The sequence below is a fragment of the Carassius auratus genome, chromosome 28, assembly GCF_003368295.1.
Source record: "Carassius auratus strain Wakin chromosome 28, ASM336829v1, whole genome shotgun sequence".
In the NCBI taxonomy this organism is placed as follows: Eukaryota; Metazoa; Chordata; class Actinopteri; order Cypriniformes; family Cyprinidae; genus Carassius; species Carassius auratus.
In genome coordinates this window covers 21,199,070-21,225,701 of record NC_039270.1, presented here as the reverse complement: position 1 = coordinate 21,225,701, position 26,632 = coordinate 21,199,070, and the positions used below count along the sequence as shown (strand labels likewise).

At 41.2% G+C, this 26,632-nt stretch overlaps 2 protein-coding genes across 5 annotated transcripts; both read left to right on the top strand.

The window, feature by feature from the left end:
• The first annotated feature begins 1,202 nt into the window (after positions 1-1,202).
• On the top strand, positions 1,203-7,681 carry LOC113047123 (membrane-spanning 4-domains subfamily A member 4A-like). 2 transcript variants are annotated; one of them, XM_026208402.1, is made up of 14 exons: positions 1,203-1,225; positions 1,550-1,620; positions 2,012-2,099; positions 2,659-2,750; positions 2,861-3,255; positions 3,365-3,443; positions 3,539-3,640; positions 3,902-4,112; positions 4,448-4,558; positions 4,654-4,722; positions 5,044-5,163; positions 5,435-5,548; positions 7,076-7,156; positions 7,373-7,681. In XM_026208402.1, the coding sequence occupies exons 8-14, from the start codon at positions 3,927-3,929 to the stop codon at positions 7,442-7,444; spliced, it is 753 nt and encodes a 250-aa protein (XP_026064187.1). In that variant the 5' UTR covers positions 1,203-1,225; positions 1,550-1,620; positions 2,012-2,099; positions 2,659-2,750; positions 2,861-3,255; positions 3,365-3,443; positions 3,539-3,640; positions 3,902-3,926; the 3' UTR covers positions 7,445-7,681. The 2 variants fall into 2 exon arrangements, with proteins under 2 accessions (XP_026064187.1, XP_026064188.1); XM_026208403.1 differs by lacking the exons at positions 1,203-1,225; positions 1,550-1,620; positions 2,012-2,099; ... (2 more) ...; positions 3,365-3,443; positions 7,076-7,156 and having other exon boundaries at positions 3,556-3,640.
• A 4,716-nt stretch (positions 7,682-12,397) lies between these two features.
• On the top strand, positions 12,398-23,234 carry LOC113047659 (membrane-spanning 4-domains subfamily A member 4A-like). 3 transcript variants are annotated; one of them, XM_026209003.1, is made up of 8 exons: positions 12,398-12,426; positions 12,885-13,095; positions 13,600-13,710; positions 13,806-13,874; positions 20,375-20,494; positions 20,765-20,878; positions 22,632-22,712; positions 22,926-23,234. In XM_026209003.1, exons 2-8 carry the CDS (start codon positions 12,910-12,912, stop codon positions 22,995-22,997), a joined length of 753 nt encoding a protein of 250 aa, XP_026064788.1. In that variant the 5' UTR covers positions 12,398-12,426; positions 12,885-12,909; the 3' UTR covers positions 22,998-23,234. The 3 variants fall into 3 exon arrangements, with proteins under 3 accessions (XP_026064788.1, XP_026064789.1, XP_026064787.1); XM_026209002.1 differs by lacking the exon at positions 12,398-12,426 and adding an exon at positions 12,469-12,623; XM_026209004.1 differs by lacking the exons at positions 12,398-12,426; positions 22,632-22,712 and adding an exon at positions 12,468-12,623.
• The last annotated feature ends 3,398 nt before the right edge of the window (positions 23,235-26,632 follow it).

Sequence of the window (26,632 nt, the reverse complement as noted above, 5' to 3'; positions counted from 1 at the left end):
GAGAGTGGTGACGCAGGGACTTCGATGTGCAATCCAGGTGAGGTGAGAAAATGGGAAATGACTTGATCACTGATCAGCATAACGAGACACCCACACACACAAACACAGAAGACTAGGATGAGACAGAGGACCACCAACAGTGACATTAGTAGTCTACAGATACCTGCACCTTTCTTTTTGCAGCTTTCTTATTGTTTGGATACGGTTTCAAGGTTGAAATATTTAATTTGAGATTTTGAGAAAAATTTATGGGACAATATCTCTAGTACTGAAAAGTGATGACTTCACAGTTGCAGTGGATTGATGATTCAGAAGAACAGAAATAACATCTTCCTCAACAACTATGCTGGTGAGTTCACTTAACTCTATTAATGGTTATTATTAAAATTCATATTTATTATCAAAGCCTATATAGCCTATATAAGCCAGGATATAGCATATATAAGTGTTTCTGAAAATTAAGTGATTTAAGTGGTAAAATTTCAATTTTGTAAACTCATATGCCCTATTCGGACGGGACTAGTTTTACAGGGGGTCGTTAGAGAAATCTGTGTTTCACAGACGTACTGTGTTTTTCTCACACAACCTCTGTGATAATTCCAGAGCAAATTACCTACTGTTTTTCAGCAAACCCAGTGATCCTCTGAGAAAACTTATCCCGTCCGAATGCGAATGTCTGTGATTGATATTTTATTTCACAACGCGTCTCCTTGTGTGTTTTGGCCAACGTGAATTACCATAGATAATCTTACCGCGCGGATGTTTGATATATTTGCTTACCGGCAAATAAATAATAACAAAAAAATAATACAAATAATAAAATCAAGAGCAAGATCACGTAAACTGTTAATACCGGCTATTGTAATATCAGCATCTGGTAAAATTACTCACGTTCATTTATGCACTCAGTTACATAATGTTTGAATTACATATGTACCTTTATGAAAATTAAACATACGGTAGGTTTAGCCTACTACACACACACAAAAAAAAAGGAAAACAAGTTAAACTAAAGGAACCACACATTAACATGATTTTGCTATACTAGCCATTTAGTATTTATTGTGTAATACTAAGGCAGTCATTCTGAATGAATGCAATGCACGCATACAGAGCGCGTGATCTCTGTGACGCCCAGATGCACAAAACAGACCCTCCCACCTCTGTAATAAACACGGAGATGTTAGTCCCGTCCGAATTGGTACATGAAAATCACAGACGTCAGGTAGTAAGAATCGAAACTCGAACGTAGTTTACAAAACTAGTCCCGTCCAAATAGGGTTATATTTGATACAGTAACAATTGAGCACTTGAAGAGTTTTAAGCATGACATTAGCTAACTTAGCTAATGAGATTTAGTAGTAAGCATCATTATCAGATTGATATAGTTTTGAGAGTAGAAGATGGTAAATAACTTAATCTTAGGAAACTGTTTATCAGTTTTAGGTTAAACTTATGATACACAGACACACTTCTTGAGGGTCTAAAGAGAATAAATCGTCTTTTATTCTTAACTGATGTTTTAATTCTGTAATATCGTTCGTTTTAGTGATCCATTTGATATCAGCCTTACATTTTCTGCCTTCAATTTTCTTCCTATCACAAGCTTGGACTAAAGATGTAAGTCTTTTATTATTGTTATTTTATTATTATTATTATTTATTTACAATTATATTTACTTTGTATATAATTTGTCTTTAAGGTCATGCTACTTAGTATTTTAAATATTTAATAAAAAATATATAGCATTACAAAATACTGAGCAAGAAAGAGAGAAACTTTTGGCAGAGGTCAACAATAAACTTGTTTATTAACAAAAAAACAATAATATCAATATGTTTATGAACACCTCAGAATGAACTGTAATAAGAAATAAAAAATAATATTGTAATGGATGAAGAAAAAAAAGCCCTTAATGATTTCCTGGCTTATTTTATTTTATTATTTATTTTTTGGTGCCTAATTCATTTACTCTGTCTTTGTGAACATGACTGACTACAATGCTGTTCAGATGGTTCTGGGGTGAAGCCATGTCTTCAGTCCCCGAAGAGCGCTGAAGCTTCTCTCTGCCTAAGCTGATGATACAGAAAACACGAGAAGTAAGCGGACCAGAGTTTCCACTTGCTTGAAGAGTCCACGGACCTAATGTACCATGTTCTTCATGGTATTTATAATTTGCACTAAACATGACCATCTGCACCTTTAGGTTCTGGGATTCCAGCTCCGGGTACAGTTCAACAATGTTGTTGACTTGTCCAGAGTTTAGGACATTTTCACTTAGAATGTCTCCGACTGTTGCTCCTCTCCCTTGCAGTAAGGTGTTCAGGCCTTAAAAGCCTATCATGATGTCCTGTGCCAACAGCTGTCCAACAGCAGTGTTTCCTTTCTGGAAGCGCTCACAAAGGCCTTCATATTGGTTGAGCACAGAATTGATGGCTGGTGTATGCACTGTCCATCTAGTTGGACACAGGGTTTTCAGTGTTGTATAGCAGCCAGATGTAGCTTTTGCCACAGACTTTTTTTGTTTTAAATGTATTGTTTTAAATTTGCCTGCCTGGCCACATAAACAGCCAAGCTCATGGATCCATTGCAGAGTATCCCGATTATTGGTGAGACAGAAACTTCATAAAGGCCAACAAACTCCTCTTTTGGTTCCAGGTCTATGTCAACATAATGTATGCAGATAGACACCTGTTCAACACCACTGATGTCTTACAGCTCATCCATTATTACTGAATATTGCACTACTGGTAAAGCAGCAATTTCCTGTGGAATTTCATGAATTATGCTGTTGCTCATTAAATTAATTATTTCATTTAGAATAGCAGGGCTTATGTAACAGTGATTTCGTTTGAACCAGGGACCAAGGGCCATCCTTTCTCAAAGATCCTTCAAATCTGTGGCCAGAAATCCCACACACTGTGGCTGCAGATGAATGTCAGCTACATAAAACAGTTTCCTGCCTCCTTTCCTGCTTCACAGCCAGCTCGTCATAACCTGTAATTAGCAAGTATAAGACTTTTGAAGAGCTACTGGAGTCCAGGGCCTGTCATGGGTTGGCAGGCAATCTGACAGCTGATGACTATAGGACGGCTGAAGTCAGTGTTCTACAGCAAGCTCAGGAAGAGTGTTTTCCCTCTGAATTGGAGCAGTTAAAGCTGGGTAAATCACTTCCCAGAAACAGTCGGCTAAAGACACTGGCCCCTGAACTTGACAACAAGACTCAGCTCATCAGAGTAGGAGGTCATCTTTACTGTAAGCCCTTATCTAGATATTGATACTGTGCACCCCATTATTCTAGACCCAAAATGCCCGGTCTCTAAACTGCTTATACAGAGTTATGACACTATATTCCACCATCCAGGCCCTGAAAGACTCTTTACCCGGTTTTGGTGTAAATATTGGATTTTCCGAGGCAGACAAACCCATTTCTAAATCAGCAGGTAGGTTACTTTTTATACTGCACAACATAAAGACATTCATGAATACTTATCTTATCTTAAGAAAGGAAAGATATTTGTTTATTTCCTGCTAGCAGTGGCCAGGTTTGTGTTTTATAAAGCTCAGGTGATAAGACAAAATGGCAAAGTGCGACTACGTTTCAAAGTGACTCCACAGAGCAAACTGAAGAGAGTTTCTGGTAAAACATATTATACAGTTACATTAAATTTGACTAACTTTATACAAATACCTATCTTTGCGTTATGTCTGCATGTTGTTGTAGTTGGTTTTTAACTAAATGCTATTAATTGATTTATTTTATTTTGTAAAATTCTTTAATGGCTGGTATTGTACTTTTGTAAATGTCTTTGGAAAAGAGAATTTGCTTAATGTTTAGATTGTACAAGAACACACACACACACCCATTTACATGTTTTGGTGTACTATGATTTTTGTATAGGTAAATTTCAGATTTGGAAGCAAGAATGTCCCACACAGTCTTACCCATGAATTCTTCAACACTCATCATCCAGATTCAACCACCAACACAAACAACACCAGCTGGGACCGAGACAAATGCTCCTGCACCTGTTTATGTCCAACAGATTGCAGGAGTTTCCCCTCTTCATGGATTTCAAGCATTTCTGAAGGGCCAACCAAAAGCCCTTGGGGTAAGAATTTCTCTTCTAAACCTATATAGGATGAGGTTTATTATTTACAGATTAAAATTTACAGTGTATCAGTCACATAAAAGTCACAAAGGCTGTTTTAGGAGTTGAAACTATCAAAACTTTAGCTCATCTGCAAATCAGTATATGAATACATACAATGAGAGTTCAATGCTTGTCGAATATTTTTTTTGATGGATATTTTTTTTTTGTATAATCATACGTCCATAACTACAGTCACCATAAATTTGTATTGTACAATTTATACTGATTTCCAAAATTTGAAATGGTTTTACTCTATAAAAGACACTCTTGTACACTTCTCTTGTCCCTCACAGACTGTCCAGATAATAATTGGTCTGTTGACTTTCATGCTTGGGATTGTGTCTACACTTCATGCAGATTCCATATTTGTCTATAGTGGTATTCCTTACTGGGGATCAATCATCGTAAGAAACAATTACAACTAAGTGATCTTACTTTTATAATTCAAGCTACATTTTCCAGCAGAAGACTTAAATTTGGCCTTTCTCTCTCCTCTCAGTACATTATTGCAGGTTCACTCTGCATTGCTGCCGAAAACAAACATAATTCACCCGGCAGTTTATGTTTGGTATGTACACAACACTTATTACTTTTAGGGGTTCAAGCTGCCCAACACTGGCAGGTGACATAATAATAATAATAATAATAATAATAATAATAATAATAATAATATGTATAGCATTTTTCAGTAATGGCTAGAAACAGTTTTTCCCTCTTGATCATTAAATGTGTATTTCCTGTTTTTTTTTTTTTATATATTTATAAAAATGATATCTTTTTGTCACACTACATATACTTCTCCATCTACGTTAACATGATATGTTAACAAAATTTGTCCGCTCTTCCTAATTTATTAATGGGTTTTATGTTTTTTTTTTTCTGGCTGTAGGTGAGAGATTCACTTGTAATGAACATTTTCAGTGCTTTAACTGCAGCCATTGCAATTGTTATAATTTCATTTGATTTGGTATTTGGACCGTTGGACTACAATAACTGCAATGAATATAAGGTATGTGACCTATTACATTTACATTTATTTAGTAATTACATTAAGATAACTGTGTGTTCACTAAACTTGTCAAACGTAAATACATAATATGCACTCAGTCTTTTTCCCCCATAAATTTCAGTATAATAGTGTATAGATCTCTTATCTTGTATTTTGGCTAATTTTTAATGCAAGAAGGCATTGGCATTATACATTAAGCAGCCAGCGTTCCAGTGTGAGTACTAATTATCAATTGCCTTATCATTGTTTGAGGATTTGTATTTTCTCTCAGACCCTATTCTTTGGAATCGGGAGTGTTTTGGTGATATTTGCATTGCTTGAGTTTATCATCTCCATCTGTCTATCAGCATTTGCCTGTAAAGCCACCTCCTGCTGTTATCAACAGGTGAGAAATGCATCAAGTCAATTAAATAAATGGGTCATTGCTACTATTTTTTTGATTTTATGGCCACCAGAAAAAAAAAACATTTAGGGATGTGATGATGCACTTCGCTCAAGAGACGATATTGAAGTAATTATCATACACAATTAAAGACTGAACAAAATCTGAACACTGTAAAAGTTAATGGCACAAACTCAACTGACTGGCTTCTCTCAATTTGATTTCACACGAGTCTTTTCAGACCGTACATGAGCTTCTGACTTCTGATAGAAGCTGTATTGTGATCTTCTAATTGAACTTCTACAAACTGATCAGAAAAAATAAGACTGTCAAGAGATAAAAAAAATTTAATCTAATTAATCACCCCAAAGAACGAAGTCATTATTGTGCTAAAGAGAAAAGCATTGAATAGACACTACAAAAAGAAGCTTTAGAAATTAATATTTTGATTCAACACTATAAAAAATAATTATAAATGGGTATTAATGTTACTATAAATATGAAACTAAATACCCCAGTAGGTGGTGCCACTTATCCATTAAATTCTTAAAGGGTTAGTTCACCCAGATAGCAAAATTATGGAATTAATAACTTACCCTCATGTTGTTTCAAACCCGTAAGACCTCCGTTTATCTCCGGGACACAGTTTAAGATATTTTAGATTTAGTCCGAGAGCTCTCAGTCCCTCCATTGAAGCCGTGTGTACGGTCTACTGTCCATGTCCAGAAAGGTAAGAAAAACATTATCAAAGTAGTCCATGTTGCATCAGAGGGTCCGTTTGAATTTTTTGAAACATCGAAATACATTTTGGTCGAACGAATCATTCAGTTCAGAACGAGTCAGTCTATTGTTCATTATCTGGCTCGGCTCGGTGTTCACCTTCAGTTCTCTCTTCACAGCAGTTCAGTCGGTGTACTGTTTGAGTAAATGAATTACTCCGGGATATTGGTTTGTTTGAACTCAGAGGGAGTGTCAGCCGCATTAAAAAAAGTGAACAGCTTAAGTCATTTGTGGATTAAAGCGTATTAGAGATGCGAATCGTTTAAAACGATTCAGTTCGATTTGGTGAACTGAATGATTCGTTCGCGAACCGGATATCCAGACTGCTTTGTTTTGAACTCTCTCTCACAACAAACACGGAAGAGAAGACAATGCTGAATAAAGTCGTAGTTTTTGCTATTTTTGGACCAAAATGTATTTCGATATTTAAAAAAATTCTAACTGCCCCTCTGATGTCACATGGACTACTTTGATGATGTTTTTCTTACCTTTCTGGACATGGACAGTAGACCGTACACACAGCTTCAATGGAGGGACTGAGAGCTCTCGGACTAAATCCAAAATATCCAATATCCAAAGATAAACGGAGGTCTTAAGGGTTTGAAACGACATGAGGGTAAGTTATTAATTACATAATTTTGCTATCTGGGTGAACTAACCCTTTAAGTGTAATTCCCTAATTTACATGACTTGCTCTAAGTGACAATTTCAAGAAAGCAACTCTTGATATAGATTTTATATGTGCCAAATGTGCCAAATGTTGCACAAGGTTTACCTCCAGTGCCCAGTGATTTTAGGTCTTGTCATTTCCATGATCTTAAGAGCCCAGAGGTATGAGAAGCTTGTAACATCAGTATAATTGGACTTTGAGTAAATTGATACACATATTTTGTTTAAAAAGTGAAAACATTATTTGGTTTTAATGTTGTGTATCCCTGTACTAGAAATGCCTAAACGGAGTAATTGGTGGAATAATTGTTTATTATTAATAAAATAGCAATCAATATGTAAGGAAGCTGATCATATAGATTTTCTTTCCCCTTGCAGATATCTGTGATCAGCAACCCTTCCATGAATCACCAACCTGCAGAAATTCCTCCACAATACCGTGAAATATAAATGAATATGAATAGCAAAAATCCTGCAGTTGTCTGTGCTGCTTTTGTGGGACAAAAGGCTTCCTGTCCCTTACTACTAATGTGTAAATTATAACTATTCAAGACACTAATAGATACTATTTCCTGATTTTCATTCTTTAGTTAAGTCACAGTTGCCTAATCATCAGTGAAACTAGATAGATTGTTTAGAATAAGTAATAGACAAAACTGTACTACTATAAGAATAAAATATACTGAATCAAAATGGCTTATTCTTGTCTATAACCATTATTTAACCATGCAGGTCACTTGAATTAATTAATTCTTATTTACAACAATGGCCTGGAAGGAGAATATCAATCACCTGGAGAACATACAAAGTAAAACTTCATTAAAACAGGAAAATGTGTTTCTTAAACATGGGTGATGGAACTGTTCCATTAAAAATAGCATTCTTTTTTGCTTTATACATAGTAAACATATACAACTTTAGATATGAAAGAGTTTAAACAGTGATTATGTTAAAGCTAAATTAGTATAATTTCATTGTTTTAGCCATGTCTTTAATCCAAAATTACATTCTGAGAACTGTACTTACACCAGCCAGATGAAGCTCTGGTAATCTTTTTATTTATTTATTTTAATTCATTCTTGTGCATGGCCTTTTAAAAAATAAGCAACACACAAGTTAATAATAGTCATGGAGAACAGATGAGAAGTAAAAACAGGATCCAGAATCGGACACTGATTAACATTTTGCTCCCCAAGCCTGCTATACCAATAACATCTATTATATTCTGCATCTAAATTCAGTGGGAGAGAATCTTCTCTTTAACTGGCAAAGTTAAGAAAGGCCATTTTTGCTAAAAGAAACATTAATAAGGAAGGGCTTAGGCCTCAGACTGAACAGAGGAGAAACTGCTTCAATAGCTGTGATGATGATAACTGTGTTTACCTCAGGGCTTTTGGGAGTGGGCATAAGGGTGGGAATAACTTGATTTTATGACTTGATGTTTTAATAATGTTTGTAGGCTCTTTGTAAACAATACTTAACAGTAAATTAGCATTTTAATTAATGGTTATCAGAAAGGGGGGTACACTGAAACATTGTTTTGTGTTTATTAAATGTAATATCTTATAAAAGGGAAGTTATTGTATAGTGAAGTGCCAGGCTTCATGTCCTTGTAGAAGTGGCCAGCTTTATCACCACTCCTAACCACCTGAGCTCCACCTGCGTCACCTGCTTCATTCTGGGAAACAGCATCAGCAATTACAGTTATGCCATAAAATATTCCTTATCTCAGATGAGTAACCTGATAATGACAGAAATTAGGTAAATATAATTATGTCACAGTTATCTAGTTTTGCATTTTGTTTGCATATATATATATATGTATATATATATATATATATATATATATATATATATATATATATATATATATATATATATATATATATATATCAAGGGTTGAGAACCAGAAGGTTTTTAGTAACATTTTGGGTGAAGGACCCAAGTGAATTCTTAATCATTTTGGAGTTATTCATTAGAAACCAGAAAACTTGACTCTGAACATACCAAACCTGTTTATGACAAAATGGTGTAACTGCACATATGCCCTTTTGGCTCTGAGAACTGTATTGTCTGTAAAGCCTGTGGATAGCACATGACTCAAAATGGCTGACACCACATATAAGCCAGGTAGTTCAACCATGAAAAAAATTGTTGAAGATGTATTATTAATCTTAGCCACAAGAGAGAGGATGCAGGGAAAGGACAGACAGCCATTAGCCCCTTTCACACCGGAGGAACCTTTTCATAGTTCATAGAATTATTGGTGTTAGTACCTGGATGCATTCACACGCAGGAACTACGAACTATTTTAGTTCCAGGAATTCCTTTTACGGGAACTAAATTAGCTCCTAGTTCAGAGCAGGGTCTAAACTGCGCTATAGGAACTACCCGTGATGTAAGTGTATGTTGATTGGCCAAACACACACGGGAAAATGCCGGCACCCAGCATTTTTTAAAAGCTGGATAAACACACAACAGTTTATTATTCATGGAGCATGAATGAATCGTCTTTTATTCTTAACTGATGTTTTAATTCTGTAATATCGTTCGTTTTAGTGATCCATTTGATATCAGCCTTACATTTTCTGCCTTCAATTTTCTTCCTATCACAAGCTTGGACTAAAGATGCAAGTCTTTTATTATTGTTATTTTATTATTATTATTTATTTTCAATTATATTTACTTTGTATATAATTTGTCTTTAAGGTCATGCTACTTAGTATTTTAAATATTTAATAAAAAATATATAGCATTACAAAATACTGAGCAAGAAAGAGAGAAACTTTTGGCAGAGGTCAACAATAAACTTGTTTATTAACAAAAAAAACAATAATATCAATATGTTTATGAACTCCTCAGAATGAACTATAATAAGAAATAAAAAATAATATTGTAATGGATGAAGAAAAAAAAGCCCTTAATGATTTCCTGGCTTATTTTATTTTATTATTTATTTTTTGGTGCCTAATTCATTTACTCTGTCTTTGTGAACATGACTGACTACAATGCTGTTCAGATGGTTCTGGGGTGAAGCCATGTCTTCAGTCCCCGAAGAGCGCTGAAGCTTCTCTCTGCCTCAGCTGATGATACAGAAAACACGAGAAGTAAGCGGACCAGAGTTTCCACTTGCTTGAAGAGTCCACGGACCTAATGTACCATGTTCTTCATGGTATTTATAATTTGCACTAAACATGACCATCTGCACCTTTAGGTTCTGGGATTCCAGCTCCGGGTACAGTTCAACAATGTTGTTGACTTGTCCAGAGTTTAGGACATTTTCACTTAGAATGTCTCCGACTGTTGCTCCTCTCCCTTGCAGTAAGGTGTTCAGGCCTTAAAAGCCTATCATGATGTCCTGTGCCAACAGCTGTCCAACAGCAGTGTTTCCTTTCTGGAAGCGCTCACAAAGGCCTTCATATTGGTTGAGCACAGAATTGATGGCTGGTGTATGCACTGTCCATCTAGTTGGACACAGGGTTTTCAGTGTTGTATAGCAGCCAGATGTAGCTTTTGCCACAGACTTTTTTTGTTTTAAATGTATTGTTTTAAATTTGCCTGCCTGGCCACATAAACAGCCAAGCTCATGGATCCATTGCAGAGTATCCCGATTATTGGTGAGACAGAAACTTCATAAAGGCCAACAAACTCCTCTTTTGGTTCCAGGTCTATGTCAACATAATGTATGCAGATAGACACCTGTTCAACACCACTGATGTCTTACAGCTCATCCATTATTACTGAATATTGCACTACTGGTAAAGCAGCAATTTCCTGTGGAATTTCATGAATTATGCTGTTGCTCATTAAATTAATTATTTCATTTAGAATAGCAGGGCTTATGTAACAGTGATTTCATTTGAGCCAGGTACCAAGGGCCATCCTTTCTCAAAGATCCTTCAAATCTGTGGCCAGAAATCCCACACACTGTGGCTGCAGATGAATGTCAGCTACATAAAACAGTTTCCTGCCTCCTTTCCTGCTTCACAGCCAGCTCGTCATAACCTGTAATTAGCAAGTATAAGACTTTTGAAGAGCTACTGGAGTCCAGGGCCTGTCATGGGATGGCAGGCAATCTGACAGCTGATGACTATAGGACGGCTGAAGTCAGTGTTCTACAGCAAGCTCAGGAAGAGTGTTTTCCCTCTGAATTGGAGCAGTTAAAGCTGGGTAAATCACTTCCCAGAAACAGTCGGCTAAAGACACTGGCCCCTGAACTTGACAACAAGACTCAGCTCATCAGAGTAGGAGGTCATCTTTACTGTAAGCCCTTATCTAGATATTGATACTGTGCACCCCATTATCCTAGACCCAAAATGCCCGGCCTCTAAACTGCTTATACAGAGTTATGACACTATATTCCACCATCCAGGCCCTGAAAGACTCTTTACCCGGTTTTGGTGTAAATATTGGATTTTCCGAGGCAGAGAGGCCATCAAACAATGTCAGAGTAATTGTGTAGAATGCCAGAGGTGGAGAAAAAACCCTGAAATACTCAAGATGGCAGACCTACCTCCAGCTAGATTACGTTTATTCAGCATACCTTGTATTCAACAGGGATGAATTGCTTTGGTACGTATATTGTTAGTTGGTCACAGAAACAAGAAGAAATTTGGCATCCTGTTCAAATGTATAACTACCCAGGCAGTTTACATTGATGTCTTTCATAGCCTCGACTCTAATTCATTTCTCATGTCTCTCAGACGATTCATCGCTAGGTGAGGCAAACCAACTTCAAAGGAGGAGAGAGAGAATTGAATGAAGCTTACACAGCTATCATCTCATGACTGCAAGAGCAGCTGGCCAGCCAGCAAGTCCAATTCCACTTCAGTCCCCTTAATTCTCTACACTTTGGTGGCAGCTGAAAAAGAGAGTTTCGCTCCCTAAAACAGGCCTTGAGGACAACACTTGGTGCCTTTGAAGTACTTTTGAAGCAGAGTAAGAGCAACCCAAATTAAGGTGGGGGAGAAGTCATACACACGCCCAGTCGCATGCCTTATCCAGTTGCCTGCCATACCAGATTAAAGCTACCCTGAATGGTATAGTGTAGCTCTAATCGGCCATTAAGTAGTTATTGCTACTGCCACACTCTCTGCCTTTTTTAGACTTCCTATCACATTTGCATTAGCTTTGTGGTACAGGGCTAGATTATGTCATGACTAAAGTTCAGGCCAGATGGGATATTACATTGTACAGAATACAATTTATGAGGGGGGGGGGGGGGGGGGGGGCATTAATGAGGGCAATTGACAAGACACACCCAAACATATTGGTACAAGCAGCAGGAGACAGTAACTATGTCACACAGAGCACATGGGGAATGAAAACAGTTCAGGGGTGTGACTCATAAATTGGGTCACAAATCACTGTTCTGATCATTATTTGTAACGCTTTTTATTTCATTATGTACAAACCCATTTCTAAATCAGCAGGTAGGTTACTTTTTATACTGCACAACATAAAGACATTCATGAATACTTATCTTATCTTAAGAAAGGAAAGATATTTGTTTATTTCCTGCTAGCAGTGGCCAGGTTTGTGTTTTATAAAGCTCAGGTGATAAGACAAAATGGCAAAGTGCGACTACGTTGCAAAGTGACTCCACAGAGCAAACTGAAGAGAGTTTCTGGTAAAACATATTATACAGTTACATTAAATTTGACTAACTTTATACAAATACCTATCTTTGCGTTATGTCTGCATGTTGTTGTAGTTGGTTTTTAACTAAATGCTATTAATTGATTTATTTTATTTTGTAAAATTCTTTAATGGCTGGTATTGTACTTTTGTAAATGTCTTTGGAAAAGAGAATTTGCTTAATGTTTAGATTGTACAAGAACACACACACACACCCATTTACATGTTTTGGTGTACTATGATTTTTGTATAGGTAAATTTCAGATTTGGAAGCAAGAATGTCCCACACAGTCTTACCCATGAATTCTTCAACACTCATCATCCAGATTCAACCACCAACACAAACAACACCAGCTGGGACCGAGACAAATGCTCCTGCACCTGTTTATGTCCAACAGATTGCAGGAGTTTCCCCTCTTCATGGATTTCAAGCATTTCTGAAGGGCCAACCAAAAGCCCTTGGGGTAAGAATTCCTCTTCTAAACCTAAGTAAACTTTAATGTGTGTTTTTAAGTGTGAAGACAATTACTTAAATAATTTAATTTGAATTCATAAAAAATAAAGTATTAATGTTAAATCATAGGTAGTGTTTTTTCATTGTACTTATTAAAAAAAATATTGCCTTGGTGATAACGCAATGTAAGATGAAGTCCAATATAGGATGAGGTTTTTTTTATTTACAGATTAAAATTTACAGTGTATCAGTCACATAAAAGTCACAAAGGCTGTTTTAGGAGTTGAAACTATCAAAACTTTAGCTCATCTGCAAATCAGTATATGAATACATACAATGAGAGTTCAATGCTTGTCGAATATTTTTTTTGATGGATATTTTTTTTTTGTATAATCATACGTCCATAACTACAGTCACCATAAATTTGTATTGTACAATTTATACTGATTTCCAAAATTTGAAATGGTTTTACTCTATAAAAGACACTCTTGTACACTTCTCTTGTCCCTCACAGACTGTCCAGATAATAATTGGTCTGTTGACTTCCATGCTTGGGATTGTGTCTACACTTCATGCAGATTCCATATTTGTCTATAGTGGTATTCCTTACTGGGGATCAATCATCGTAAGAAACAATTACAACTAAGTGATCTTACTTTTATAATTCAAGCTACATTTTCCAGCAGAAGACTTAAATTTGGCCTTTCTCTCTCCTCTCAGTACATTATTGCAGGTTCACTCTGCATTGCTGCCGAAAACAAACATAATTCACCCGGCAGTTTATGTTTGGTATGTACACAACACTTATTACTTTTAGGGGTTCAAGCTGCCCAACACTGGCAGGTGACATAATAATAATAATAATAATAATAATAATAATAATAATATGTATTGCATTTTTCAGTAATGGCTAGAAACGTCTCGGTTACGTACGTAACCCTCGTTCCCTGATGGAGGGAACGGAGACGTTATGTCGACCGACAAATGGGGTCTCACTTGGGAGGCCAATCATCTCTGATTTTAAGAGAAAACGCCAATGAAATTGGCAAGTGGATTAACACACCTGAGCCACTCCCCGTGCCAACGGGTATAAATAGGGCGACAGGTGCATCCACTCATTAGGTTTTACGCTGAGGAGCCGAGAACGTGTCCCGGCAACAGCGAATGGTTCAAGGTTGTGGCATGGGGACATAACGTCTCCGTTCCCTCCATCAGGGAACGAGGGTTACGTACGTAACCGAGACGTTCCCTATCTGTCGGTCACTACGAGTTATGTCGACCGACAAATGGGGTCCTATGGAAAACGCCATAACCTGAACCTCGTCACAACCCTGAGGCGCTGCAATTTGTTGACAAGCCTTGGCGTGCCACAAAAGCTACACTTAAGGTCGTAACCTTCCCAAAGCCCCAGCGCAAATTCACTGACCTTGGTACCGAAGGGGCCAAAGGGTGAGTACATCGCTGCTGGAGAAGGCCATGCTGCTGTTCCGCCCACATAAAGTAAATGGAAGGGATTTCAACCTTCAGAGAAAGATTGCTTCAAATCTTCCCTATTTGTTCTTTCAGCTGGCAAGACAATGGGGAAGCGAGCCTTTAGGGAGGTAGGGAGGTGACATGTGGATATACCGATATGGACTGGCCCAGAGGGCAGTACTACATATGGAAAGGGTCTCTGAGGCAGGTCCTACCTTGGAGTAGGGATGGAACGGCTGCCAGAAGAGACTGACAGAGCGATCTGTCAAGGGAAGACACGGGTTTGCCAAGAGGGAAACCTTACCGTGGAGAAATACACATATGGGATTACCCGTAGGGAACCCAGCCATATGGACACCTAGCCCAGTACAGGGGCTGACCGGCTCCGGGCATGCTAACGCCAGTACTGGGCCTGGCGACAGACTGCTCCGCCAAGTCTGACGCCGAGGGTGCTGGAGGATGCTCGACCAGGGTACGCCAACCGGGGAACTCTACTGGGAGAAGAAGGCGCTCACATCCCCGTGTTAGGGGGAATGGCGCAGCAAGCGAGACACCCAGCCAGCCCTTCCCGCCAATTACCTGTTACCCAACACACGGGAGGAAACTGGCTCTACACAGAGGTTGTAAAACCTCGCAAAGGTGTTAGGTGTCGCCCAGCCCGCAGCTTGACAAATGTCTGCCAGAGGGCACGGCTCGCCTTGGGAATGGTAAGCCAAGGCGATGGCGTCCACTATCCAGTGGGCCAACCTCTGCTTAGAGACAGCCTTCCCCTTCTGCTGACCTCCAAAGCAGACCAGGAGCTGCTCAGAGCTTCTGAAGCTCTGGGTGCGGTCCATGAATATGCGAAGCGCTCTTACGGGACACAGCAACGACAAGGCTGGGTCTGCCTCCTCCAGGGGCAGCGCTTGCATGTTCACCACCTGGTCTCGGAAGGGAGTGGTGGGAACCTTGGGCACGTATCCAGGCCGGGGTCTCAGGACAACGTGAGAGTAGGCCGGCCCGAACACAAGGCACTCTTCACTTACCAAAAATGCTTGGAGGTCCCCGACCCTCTTGATGGAAGTGAGCGCGATCAGGAGCGCTGTCTTGAGAGACAGGAACTTCAGCTCGACCGAATCCAGCGGCTCAAAGGGACCCCTCTGAAGTCCCGCCAGGACAATAGAGAGGTCCCAGGAGGGAATCAAGGGTGTCCTAGGAGGATGTAACCTTCTGGCAACTCTCAGGAACCTAACGATCAGGTCATGCCTCCCCAGGGACCAGCCTTCCACTGCATCGTGATGTGCTGCAATGGCAGCCACATACACCTTCAGGGTGGAGGGTGACAGCCCACGCTCCAGCCTACCTTGCAGGAAAGAAAGCACGACTCTGACCGGGCATCTCCGGGGGTCTTCTCGGTGAGAAGAACACCAATTCGTGAACAGACTCCACTTCAGAGCATAGGCCTGCCTCGTAGAAGGGGCTCTAGCCTGAGTGATAGTGTCTACCACCTCTGGGGGCAGATCACTTAGGTCTAGAAGCCACACATGGAGGTTCCAGAGATCTGGACGCGGGTGCCAAATGGTGCCAAGCCCCTGAGAGAGAAGGTCTCTCCTCAGGGGGATGCGCCAGGGAGGGGCTGTCACGAGGAGCATGAGTTCCGAAAACCAGGTCCGGGTGGGCCAGTAAGGCGCAACCAACAGGACCTGTTCCTCGTCCTCCCTGACCTTGCACAGTGTCTGTGCGAGCAGGCTCACTGGGGGAAACGCATACTTGCGTAAAGCCCGAGGCCAGCTGTGAGCCAGTGCATCTGTGCCCAGGGGGGCCTGGGACAGGGAATAGTACAGCTGGCAGTGGGAGGACTCGTGGGAAGCAAACAGGTCTACCTGGGCTTCCCCGAATCGACTCCAGATCAGCTGGACCGTCTGGGGATGGAGTCGCCATTCCCCGGGGAAAGTGAGCTGTCGTGAGAGCGCGTCGGCTGCACGATTGAGCTCCCCCGGGATGTAGACAGCGTGCAGCGACTTGAGCCACGTCTGACTCCAGAGGAGGAGATGACGGGCGAGTTGAGACATGCGACCGCCTTGTCGGTTGATGTACGAAACAGCCGCAGTGTTGTCCGTGCGGACCAACACGTGCTTGTCCAGCACTAGCGGACGAAACCGTCGCAAAGCTAGATGCACTGCCAGCAACTCCAGGCAGTTGATGTGCCAAAGCAGTCGAGGTCCTGTCCAGGACCCTGAAGCTGCCTGCCCGTTGCATGTCGCGCCCCAGCCCGAGTTGGAGGCATCTGTTGTGACAACAACGTGCCGGGACACTTGTTCTAAGGGCACGCCGGCCCGTAGAAAAGCAAGGTCCGACCAAGGGCTGAATAGGCGGCGACACATCAGTGTGATGGTGACACGATGTGTACCACGGCGCCATGCCCATCTCGGGACTCGGGAGTGTAACCAGTGCTGAAGTGGTCTCATATGAAGCAACCCGAGCGGCGTGACTGCGGCTGCGGATGCCATATGCCCCAGGAGCCTCTGAAAGTGTTTCAGCGGTACCACTGTCCTGCCTCTGAAGGAACTCAGGCAGTTCAGCACTGAGTGGGCACGCTCGCTGGTGAGACGTGTCGTCATACTCACCGAGTCTAACTCCATACCGAGATAAGAGATTCTCTGCACAGGGGAGAGCTTGCTCTTCTCCCGGTTGACCTGAAGCCCCAACTGACTGAGGTGCCGAAGCACGAAGTCCCTGTGATCGCACAACTCTTCTCGGGACCGGGCCATAATGAGCCAGTCGTCGAGATAGTTGAGGATCCTGATGCCCACTTCCCAAAGTGGGGCAAGGGCGCCCTCCGCGACCTTCGTAAAGACACGGGGGGACAGGGAGAGCCCGAAGGGGAGGACCTTGTACTGCCATGCCTGACCCTCGAAAGCAGAGCGCAGGAATGGTCTGTGACGAGGGAGGATAGAGACATGAAAGTACGCGTCTTTCAGGTCGATCGCTGCAAACCAGTCCTTGGGCTGGACGCATTTGATAATGCGTTTCTGCGTCAACATCCTGAACGGGAGCTTGTGTAGGGCCCGATTCAAGACTCGCAGATCCAGGATAGGTCGAAGGCCACCGCTTTTCTTGGGCACGATGAAGTAAGGGCTGTAAAACCCCGTCCTCATCTCGGCTGGAGGGACCGGCTCGATTGCATCCTTTGCCAGGAGGACAGCAATCTCCTCGCGCAAGACAGGGGCGTCCTGGACTGCCACCAAAGTCTCGAGCACGCCATTGAACTTGGGGGGTCGCCGGGCGAACTGAATCGCATAGCCGAGTCGAACCGTCCGGATGAGCCAGCGTGACGGGTTGGGCAGCGCAAGCCACGCTCCCAGATACCGTACAAGTGGCACCAAAGGGACAGTCGACATACCTGCAGTGGTGCAGCGATGGGGAGTCGTGCCGGAAGGCCCAGAAGGCACTGCGTCCTGGGTCATCGCAACCACACTCCCCGTGTTCCCGGAGGAACTGGCCAGAGACGCGTGGAGAGGCGTTGCGTCTCCGAACCGCGACCTCTTGGCCGCTGGCGAAAGGGGGCGTCGTGGGTGAGAGTGAGGAAGCTGTGCGTCGCTCATTGTCAACCCACGAGCCTTGCAACTCGGAGGAAGGAGAATTTGCTCTTTTATCCGGCCAGTGGCGGAACAGAACAAATCAGAAACTGAAGATTCTCCGCCCGGCCCTCCTCCGGGGGAAGGAGTGGCGATGTCTTCGCCATATCCTGAAGAGCAGTTCTCCGCATCTCCGAGTTGCCCGTGTCAGGGCCGCTTGGTCGACTTCTTCGAGGACTTCGCAGCCGGGAGTGACACGGGGGGCGCCGCTCTCCTGCGTGGGGCTCGACGCGCCGGCCTCGAAGAACTCTCAGCACGGGGCGGAGCTGGCGTAGAGGACGCAGGGGGGCGCCCACGGCGACGAGCAGGCTGAGGCGCTACCCGCGACGGAACGGTGGCAGCCGGAGAGACACGTCGGGGCAGGATGTGCTGGATGGCCTCAGTCTGCTTCTGTACCGCCGAGAACTGCTGGGCAAAGTCCTCGACAGTGTCGCCGAACAGGCCTGCCTGGGAGATGGGGGCGTCGAGAAAGCGCGCTTTGTCCATGTACCTCATCTCAGCCAGGTTCAGCCAGAGATGCCGCTCCTGGACCACCAGCGTGGACATCGCCTTCCCGAGGGACCGCGCCATGACCTTCGTTGCCCGTAAGGCGAAGTCAGTCGCCGTGCGCAGCTCCTGCATCAACCCCGGGTCGGTACCACCCTCGTGCATAGCTTTGAGTGCCTTGGCTTGGTGTACCTGCAGGATAGCCATGGCATGCAGGGCAGAGGCAGCTTGGCCCGCAGCACTGTAAGCCTTGGCAGCGAGTGCGGCCGTCAGCTTACAGGCCTTGGACGGGAGACGTGGACGATTCCTCCAAGTGGCGGCGTTTTGTGGGCACAAGTGCACCGCAACCGCCCTCTCCACCTGGGGAACCTCCACGTACCCCCTGGCTGCCCCGCCATCGAGGGTGGTGAGGATGGAAGAGGGAGAAGAGCGGCTTCTGGCCGTGAAAGGGGCCGTCCACGACTTCGTCACCTCTTCATGCACCTCCGGGAAGAAAGGCACCGGAGCAGAACGAGGTTGTGAGCCGCGTCCCGCGCCGAGAAACCAATCATCCAGCCGTGAGGGCTCGGGACTGGGCGGTGTAGTCACCTCCAGTCCGATACTCACGGCTGCCCGGGCAAGCATGGCCGACAACTCCAAGTCCGATTCGGCAGCAGCGACAACACCCGAGGGGGGCAGCCCCGCCGAACCTTCATCCTCAGAGGTCGATAACCCATCCCCGATGCAGCAATCAACATCTGGTCTTCGGGCGGCACACCGAAAGACACGCTGGGACCGCTGTGAGACGGCCCAGCAGAATCAATCGGCAGCTGCACGGGACAGTCGCTGCGTGAGGAGTGAGAGGTCCGTGGGGCGTGGCCCGGCGGAGAAGCTCTCACTGTGATCCTCAGATCTCCCAAAGCGCCAGCCGGCGGCCCTCTGCTCAAGCCAGAGAGACCGGGACGGGTGGCGACAGAGGGGTCTGCTGCACTCCCCTTGAGGAGTGAGAGACGCGATCGCAGTGCTGCCATGTTCATACGCCCACAGTAGACGCATGAATCATCCACGAGCGCAGCCTCAGCATGTTGGATGCCCAGACACTGCAGACAACGCTCGTGACCGTCAACCGAAGACAGGAAACGACCGCATCCAGAAGGACACGGACGAAACGGCATCTTGAAAAATACGCGAATCGTCCGTGATTTGCTCTTTTAGAACTGTCTCTTTTAGCCGAAGCGCCCAGGGGAATCGGCAACTCGCAGGGACACCGCTGTAATGCGCCGTCACACCGACCAGGAACAGTTTTAAAACAAAACAAAGATGATGGCTTTGTAGCGATGTCTTCATCCACTACTCGGCTCCGAAGCAAAAATCTAATGAGTGGATGCACCTGTCGCCCTATTTATACCCGTTGGCACGGGGAGTGGCTCAGGTGTGTTAATCCACTTGCCAATTTCATTGGCGTTTTCTCTTAAAATCAGAGATGATTGGCCTCCCAAGTGAGACCCCATTTGTCGGTCGACATAACTCGTAGTGACCGACAGATAGGGAACAGTTTTTCCCTCTTGATCATTAAATGTGTATTTCCTGTTTTTTTTTCTATATTTTTAAAAATTATATCTTTTTGTTACACTACATATACTTCTCCATCTAGGTTAACATGATATGTTAACAAAATGTGTCCACTCTTCCTAATTTATTAATGGGTTTTATGTTTTTTTTTTCTGCCTGTAGGTGAGAGGTTCACTTGGAATGAACATTTTCAGTGCTTTAACTGCAGCCATTGCAATTATTATAATTTCAGTTGATTTGGTATTTGGACTGTTTTACTACAATATCTGCAGTGAATGTACGGTATGTCACCTATTACATTTACATTTATTTAGTAATTACATTAAGATAACTGTGTGGTCAGTAAACTTGTCAAACGTCAATCCCTAATATGCACTCAGTCTTTTTCCCCATAAATTTCAGTATAATAGTGTATAGATCTCTTATCTTGTATTTTGGCTCATTTATAATGCAAGAAGGCATTGGCATTATACATTAAGCAGCCAGCGTTCCAGTGTGAGTACTAATTATCAATTGCCTTATCATTATTTGAGGATTTGTATTTTCTCTCAGACCCTATTCTTTGGAATCGGGAGTGTTTTGGTGATATTTGCATTGCTTGAGTTTATCATCTCCATCTGTCTATCAGCATTTGCCTGTAAAGCCACCTCCTGCTGTTATCAACAGGTGAGAAATGCATCAAGTCAATTAAATAAATGGGTCATTGCTACTATTTTTTAGATTTTATGGCCATCAGAAAAAAAAAAATTAGGGATGTGATGATGCACTTCGCTCAAGAGACGATATTGAAGTAATTATCATACACAATTAAAGACTGAACAAAATCTGAACACTGTAAAAGTTAATGGCACAAACTCAACTGACTGGCTTCTCTCAATTTGATTTCACACGAGTCTTTTCAGACCGTACATGAGCTTCTGACTTCTGATAGAAGCTGTATTGTGATCTTCTAATTGAACTTCTACAAACTGATCAGAAAAAATAAGACTGTCAAGAGATAAAAAAAATTTAATCTAATTAATCACCCCAAAGAACGAAGTCATTATTGTGCTAAAGAGAAAAGCATTGAATAGACACTACAAAAAGAAGCTTTAGAAATTAATATTTTGATTCAACACTATAAAAAATAATTATAAATGGGTATTAATGTTCCTATAAATATGAAACTAAATACCCCAGTAGGTGGTGCCACTTATCCATTAAATTCTTAAAGGGTTAGTTCACCCAGATAGCAAAATTATGGAATTAATAACTTACCCTCATGTTGTTTCAAACCCGTAAGACCTCCGTTTATCTCCGGGACACAGTTTAAGATATTTTAGATTTAGTCCGAGAGCTCTCAGTCCCTCCATTGAAGCTGTGTGTACGGTCTACTGTCCATGTCCAGAAAGGTAAGAAAAACATTATCAAAGTAGTACATGTTGCATCAGAGGGTCCGTTTGAATTTTTTGAAACATCGAAATACATTTTGGTCGAACGAATCATTCAGTTCAGAACGAGTCAGTCTATTGTTCATTATCTGGCTCGGCTCGGTGTTCACCTTCAGTTCTCTCTTCACAGCAGTTCAGTCGGTGTACTGTTTGAGTAAATGAATTACTGCGGGATATTGGTTTGTTTGAACTCAGAGGGAGTGTCAGCCGCATTAAAAAAAGTGAACAGCTTAAGTCATTTGTGGATTAAAGCGTATTAGAGATGCGAATCGTTTAAAACGATTCAGTTCGATTTGGTGAACTGAATGATTCGTTCGCGAACCGGATATCCAGACTGCTTTGTTTTGAACTCTCTCTCACAACAAACACGGAAGAGAAGACAATGCTGAATAAAGTCGTAGTTTTTGCTATTTTTGGACCAAAATGTATTTCGATGCTTCAAAAAATTCTAACGGACCCTCTGTCGTCACATGGACTACTTTGATGATGTTTTTCTTACCTTTCTGGACATGGACAGTAGACCGTACACACAGCTTCAATGGAGGGACTGAGAGCTCTCGGACTAAATCTAAAATATCTTAAACTGTGTTCAGAAGATAAACAGAGGTCTTACGGATTTGAAACAACATGAGGGTAAGTTATTAATTACATAATTTTGCTATCTGGGTGAACTAACCCTTTAAGTGTAATTCCCTAATTTACATGACTTGCACTAAGTGACAATTTCAAGAAAGCAACTCTTGATATAGAATTTATATTGAAATTTTCAAAAATGTCATTTTAGAGCTAGTAATCTTGAGTTAGTGATCTTGAGCCATTGATATGCATGAGTCTCTCAAAAGCGTTTAGTAGCAGCATCTCTACAAATAGCAAACAACAACAACAACAACAAAAAACTGTAATATTGGAAGTGTCTGTCAGTGTTATTGAATTTATGGCATTTTACAGTAAGAAAACATAAAACGCTACATGTGCATTTTTCCCCCAAGGTGCCAAATGTTGCACAAGGTTTACCTCCAGTGCCCAGTGATTTTAGGTCTTGTCATTTCCATGATCTTAAGAGCCCAGAGGTATGAGAAGCTTGAAACATCAGTATAATTGGACTTTGAGTAAATTGATAAATTTTTTTTTTAAAAGTGAAAACATTATTTGGTTTTAATGTTGTGTATCCCTGTACTAGAAATGTCTAAACAGAGTAATTGGGGGAATAATTGTTTATTATTAATAAAATAGCAATCAATATGTATGGAAGCTGATAATATAGATTTTCTTACCCCTTGCAGATATCTGTGATCAGCAACCCTTCCATGAATCACCAACCTGCAGAAATTCCTCCACAATACCGTGAAAAATAAATGAATATGAATAGCAAAAATCCTGCAGTTGTCTGTGCTGCTTTTGTGGGACAAAAGGCTTCCTGTCCCTTACTACTAATGTGTAAATTATAACTATTCAAGACACTAATAGATACTATTTCCTGATTTTCATTCTTTAGTTAAGTCAAAGTTGCCTAATCATCAGTGAAACTAGATAGATTGTTTAGAATAAGTAATAGACAAAACTGTACTACTATAAGAATAAAATATACTGAATCAAAATGGCTTATTCTTGTCTATAACCATTATTTAACCATGCAGGTCACTTGAATTAATTAATTCTTATTTACAACAATGGCCTGGAAGGAGAATATCAATCACCTGGAGAACATACAAAGTAAAACTTCATTAAAACAGGAAAATGTGTTTCTTAAACATGGGTGATGGAACTGTTCCATTAAAAATAGCATTCTTTTTTGCTTTATACATAGTAAACATATACAACTTTAGATATGAAAGAGTTTAAACAGTGATTATGTTAAAGCTAAATTAGTATAATTTCATTGTTTTAGCCACGTCTTTAATCCAAAATTACATTCTGAGAACTGTACTTACACCAGCCAGATGAAGCTCTGGTAATCTTTTTATTTATTTATTTTAATTCATTCTTGTGCATGGCCTTTTAAAAAATAAGCAACACACAAGTTAATAATAATCATGGGGAACAGATGAGAAGTAAAAACAGGATCCAGAATCGGACACTGATTAACATTTTGCTCCCCAAGCCTGCTATACCAATAACATCTATTATATTCCGCATCTAAATTCAATTTTATGACTTGATGTTTTAATAATGTTTGTAGGCTCTTTGTAAACAATACTAATGGTTATCAGAAAGGGGGGTACACTGAAACATTGTTTTGTGTTTATTAAATGAAATATCTTATAAAAGGGAAGTTATTGTATAGTGAAGTGTCAGGCTTCATGTCCTTGTAGAAGTGGCCAGCTTTATCACCACTCCTAACCACCTGAGCTCCACCTGCGTCACCTGCTTCATTCTGGGAAACAGCATCAGCAATTACAGTTATGCCATAAAATATTCCTATATATATATATAGGATATACATATATATATATCAAGGGTTGAGAACCAAAAGGTTTTTAGTAACATTTTGGGTGAAGGACCCAAGTGAATTCTTAATCATTTTGGAGTTATTCATTAGAAACCAGAAAACTTGACTCTGAACATACCAAACCTGTTTATGACAAAATGGTGTAACTGCACATATGCCCTTTTGGCTCTGAGAACTGTATTGTCTGTAAAGCCTGTGGATAGCACATGACTCAAAATGGCTGACACCACATATAAGCCAGGTAGTTCAACCATGAAAAAAATTGTTGAAGATGTATTATTAATCTTAGCCACAAGAGAGAGGATGCAGGGAAAGGACAGACAGCCATTAGCCCCTTTCACACCGGAGGAACCTTTTCATAGTTCATAGAATTATTGGTGTTAGTACCTGGATGCATTCACACGCAGGAACTAAGAACTATTTTAGTTTTAGGAATTCCTTTTATGGGAACTAAATTAGCTCCTAGTTCAGAGCAGGGTCTAAACTGCGCTATAGGAACTACCCGTGATGTAAGTGTATGTTGATTGGCCAAACAATGATTGAAATGCAACAATGATTGGAAACTGAAACCTGAGAAACTTAGTTTCCACAGGCTTATACTTAATACAGAGTTCGAATTTCGAATTTAGGCTTTCACCAACCCACAAAACATGCATGCAAGTACTGTGAGTGGTGCAAGCATTTAAATGCCAATGACAAACAAATCAATAAAGAACATTACAATGCCCACTAAAATAGAGTGGGTACTACACTCTTGTAGGGATGGTGAGGAAGACCATGCCATTTAAGGTGATTGAGCTTAGACACTGTGACTTTCTGGATCCTTTGAAAGTCCTTTCCATCACACATGGTCCAAAAAACAAAACAAAGATTATAGAGGCATAAACAGTTTGTTGGCATAAAATTAAATGGCTGCGCTAAACCAATTAGTGTCTAATAGTTGTTCAGTTTAAATATGAACTGTCTGACCAAGCATTTAAAAGTTTTTCCAAAAGACTGAAAACAGGAGACCAGAGGTTATCATGAAATGGAATCTAAAAAGTTAATCAAATGTCCACCTGACATCACTGCTTTGAAAATGAAAGACGTACTTACATTGTGCACAAATGGCAGTATTCCACAGTCTTATATGGACTTCTACCTGGCTTTACAAGTCAGCCAGTCGGAGTATGCTACTAAATCATAAACAAATAGTTCTGAAATGTTCTTTGTGACACATTGTTTTTATTATGTTGTCATGTCCTCAATATTGAGTGACATATTTTATATGCTCACTGTTCTGGAGCTTCTGGACTTTCAGTTGGTAATATGATAAGTAGTTAAAGCTGCAGTAGGTAACTTTTGTAAAAATATATTTTTTACATATTTGTTAAACCTGTCATTATGTCCTGACAGTAGAATATGCGACAGACCGCTCCCAGAAAGAAAAAAACAACCAATCAGAGCTGCGGTCCGTAACTTTGTTTGTGTTCAAAATGTAGAAAAATGTATATAATAAGCGAGTACACCATGAATTCATTTTCCACACCGTGTTTTTAGCTTGTCCTGAATCACTAGGGTGCACCTATAATAAGTGTTTATATTTGGACTATTTTAGATTGCTTCTGGGGTACCGAGGCGGAGTAACCCAGTACCTTTGTGATTCTTCATAGACATAAACAGAGAGAAGTAGTTCCGGCTACGATGTTCTTCCACAAGACGCAAGCAGTTCTGTTTATTAACCGCTAGAGCACAGATACTCAACAGGCAGCCCGCGGGCCACATCCGGCCCATTGGCATTAATTTTATGGCCCGCGTCATGCAAAAGATGAACGCTCAAAAGTTTCGCGCATATCAGACAGTGTGATTTATATCTATGTATATTGCGGATGGTGATAATCCGTTGGTCGTTTAATAAAAAAGAACATTCATCATCGTCATTGTGATGTGTGTGGAATGTTTAGTGAGACTTTATATAGCTACTTGATATCTCCGAAATGTACCAGTAACTTGCTAAGCGCAACAATAGTAAAACAAGCGGTAAAACTGTCAGGCAACTTTTGTGTGTGGCGCTCTATGCATAGCTTGTGCATTCATAGCTGCGCACTTTCACAGCTGATTCGGATGACGTTAGAGCTGATCCGCTGATCTGATCTCTAATGCAGTGTTTAAATGGGCCGATGATATGTCTCTTAACAGCATGAAAAACAAAATTTCTTTTCAAATTGTCAATGGGTCAATTGTCGACAAAGGTTTGTGCTTTCTGTTTGAGGTCTCGGTGAAAGTTTGAAAGTCTTTTAGTGCCGCTTTCAGAGCCCTCACGTCACGTCCGTGTAACGGAGAACTGTCACGTAACATTGTTTTTTCCTTATAAATGCAAACACGAAAAATAAGACAAAAGACTTTTTAAATTATACAAACAAAAAAAGATTTATAGCATTTGGGGTGGGGCTGCATAGCGGGGGTTTTTTTTGGGGGGGGGGGGGGGTTGTGGATTTATAGCGTTTTGAAAAGAAAAAAATTACTTTGAATTTATCATCAACTATATTGTTGTTTGATTTA

Excerpts from the sequence above, each read along its gene's own strand:
- LOC113047123 (XM_026208402.1), top strand. The coding sequence starts at position 3,927 with ATGTCCCACACAGTCTTACCCATGAATTCTTCAACACTCATCATCCAG. Across the intron at positions 4,113-4,447 it reads GCCAACCAAAAGCCCTTGGG|ACTGTCCAGATAATAATTGG; the intron begins GTAAGAATTTCT and ends TGTCCCTCACAG. Across the intron at positions 5,549-7,075 it reads CCTCCTGCTGTTATCAACAG|GTGCCAAATGTTGCACAAGG; the intron begins GTGAGAAATGCA and ends TATGTGCCAAAT.
- LOC113047659 (XM_026209003.1), top strand. The coding sequence starts at position 12,910 with ATGTCCCACACAGTCTTACCCATGAATTCTTCAACACTCATCATCCAG. Across the intron at positions 13,096-13,599 it reads GCCAACCAAAAGCCCTTGGG|ACTGTCCAGATAATAATTGG; the intron begins GTAAGAATTCCT and ends TGTCCCTCACAG. Across the intron at positions 13,875-20,374 it reads CACCCGGCAGTTTATGTTTG|GTGAGAGGTTCACTTGGAAT; the intron begins GTATGTACACAA and ends TTCTGCCTGTAG.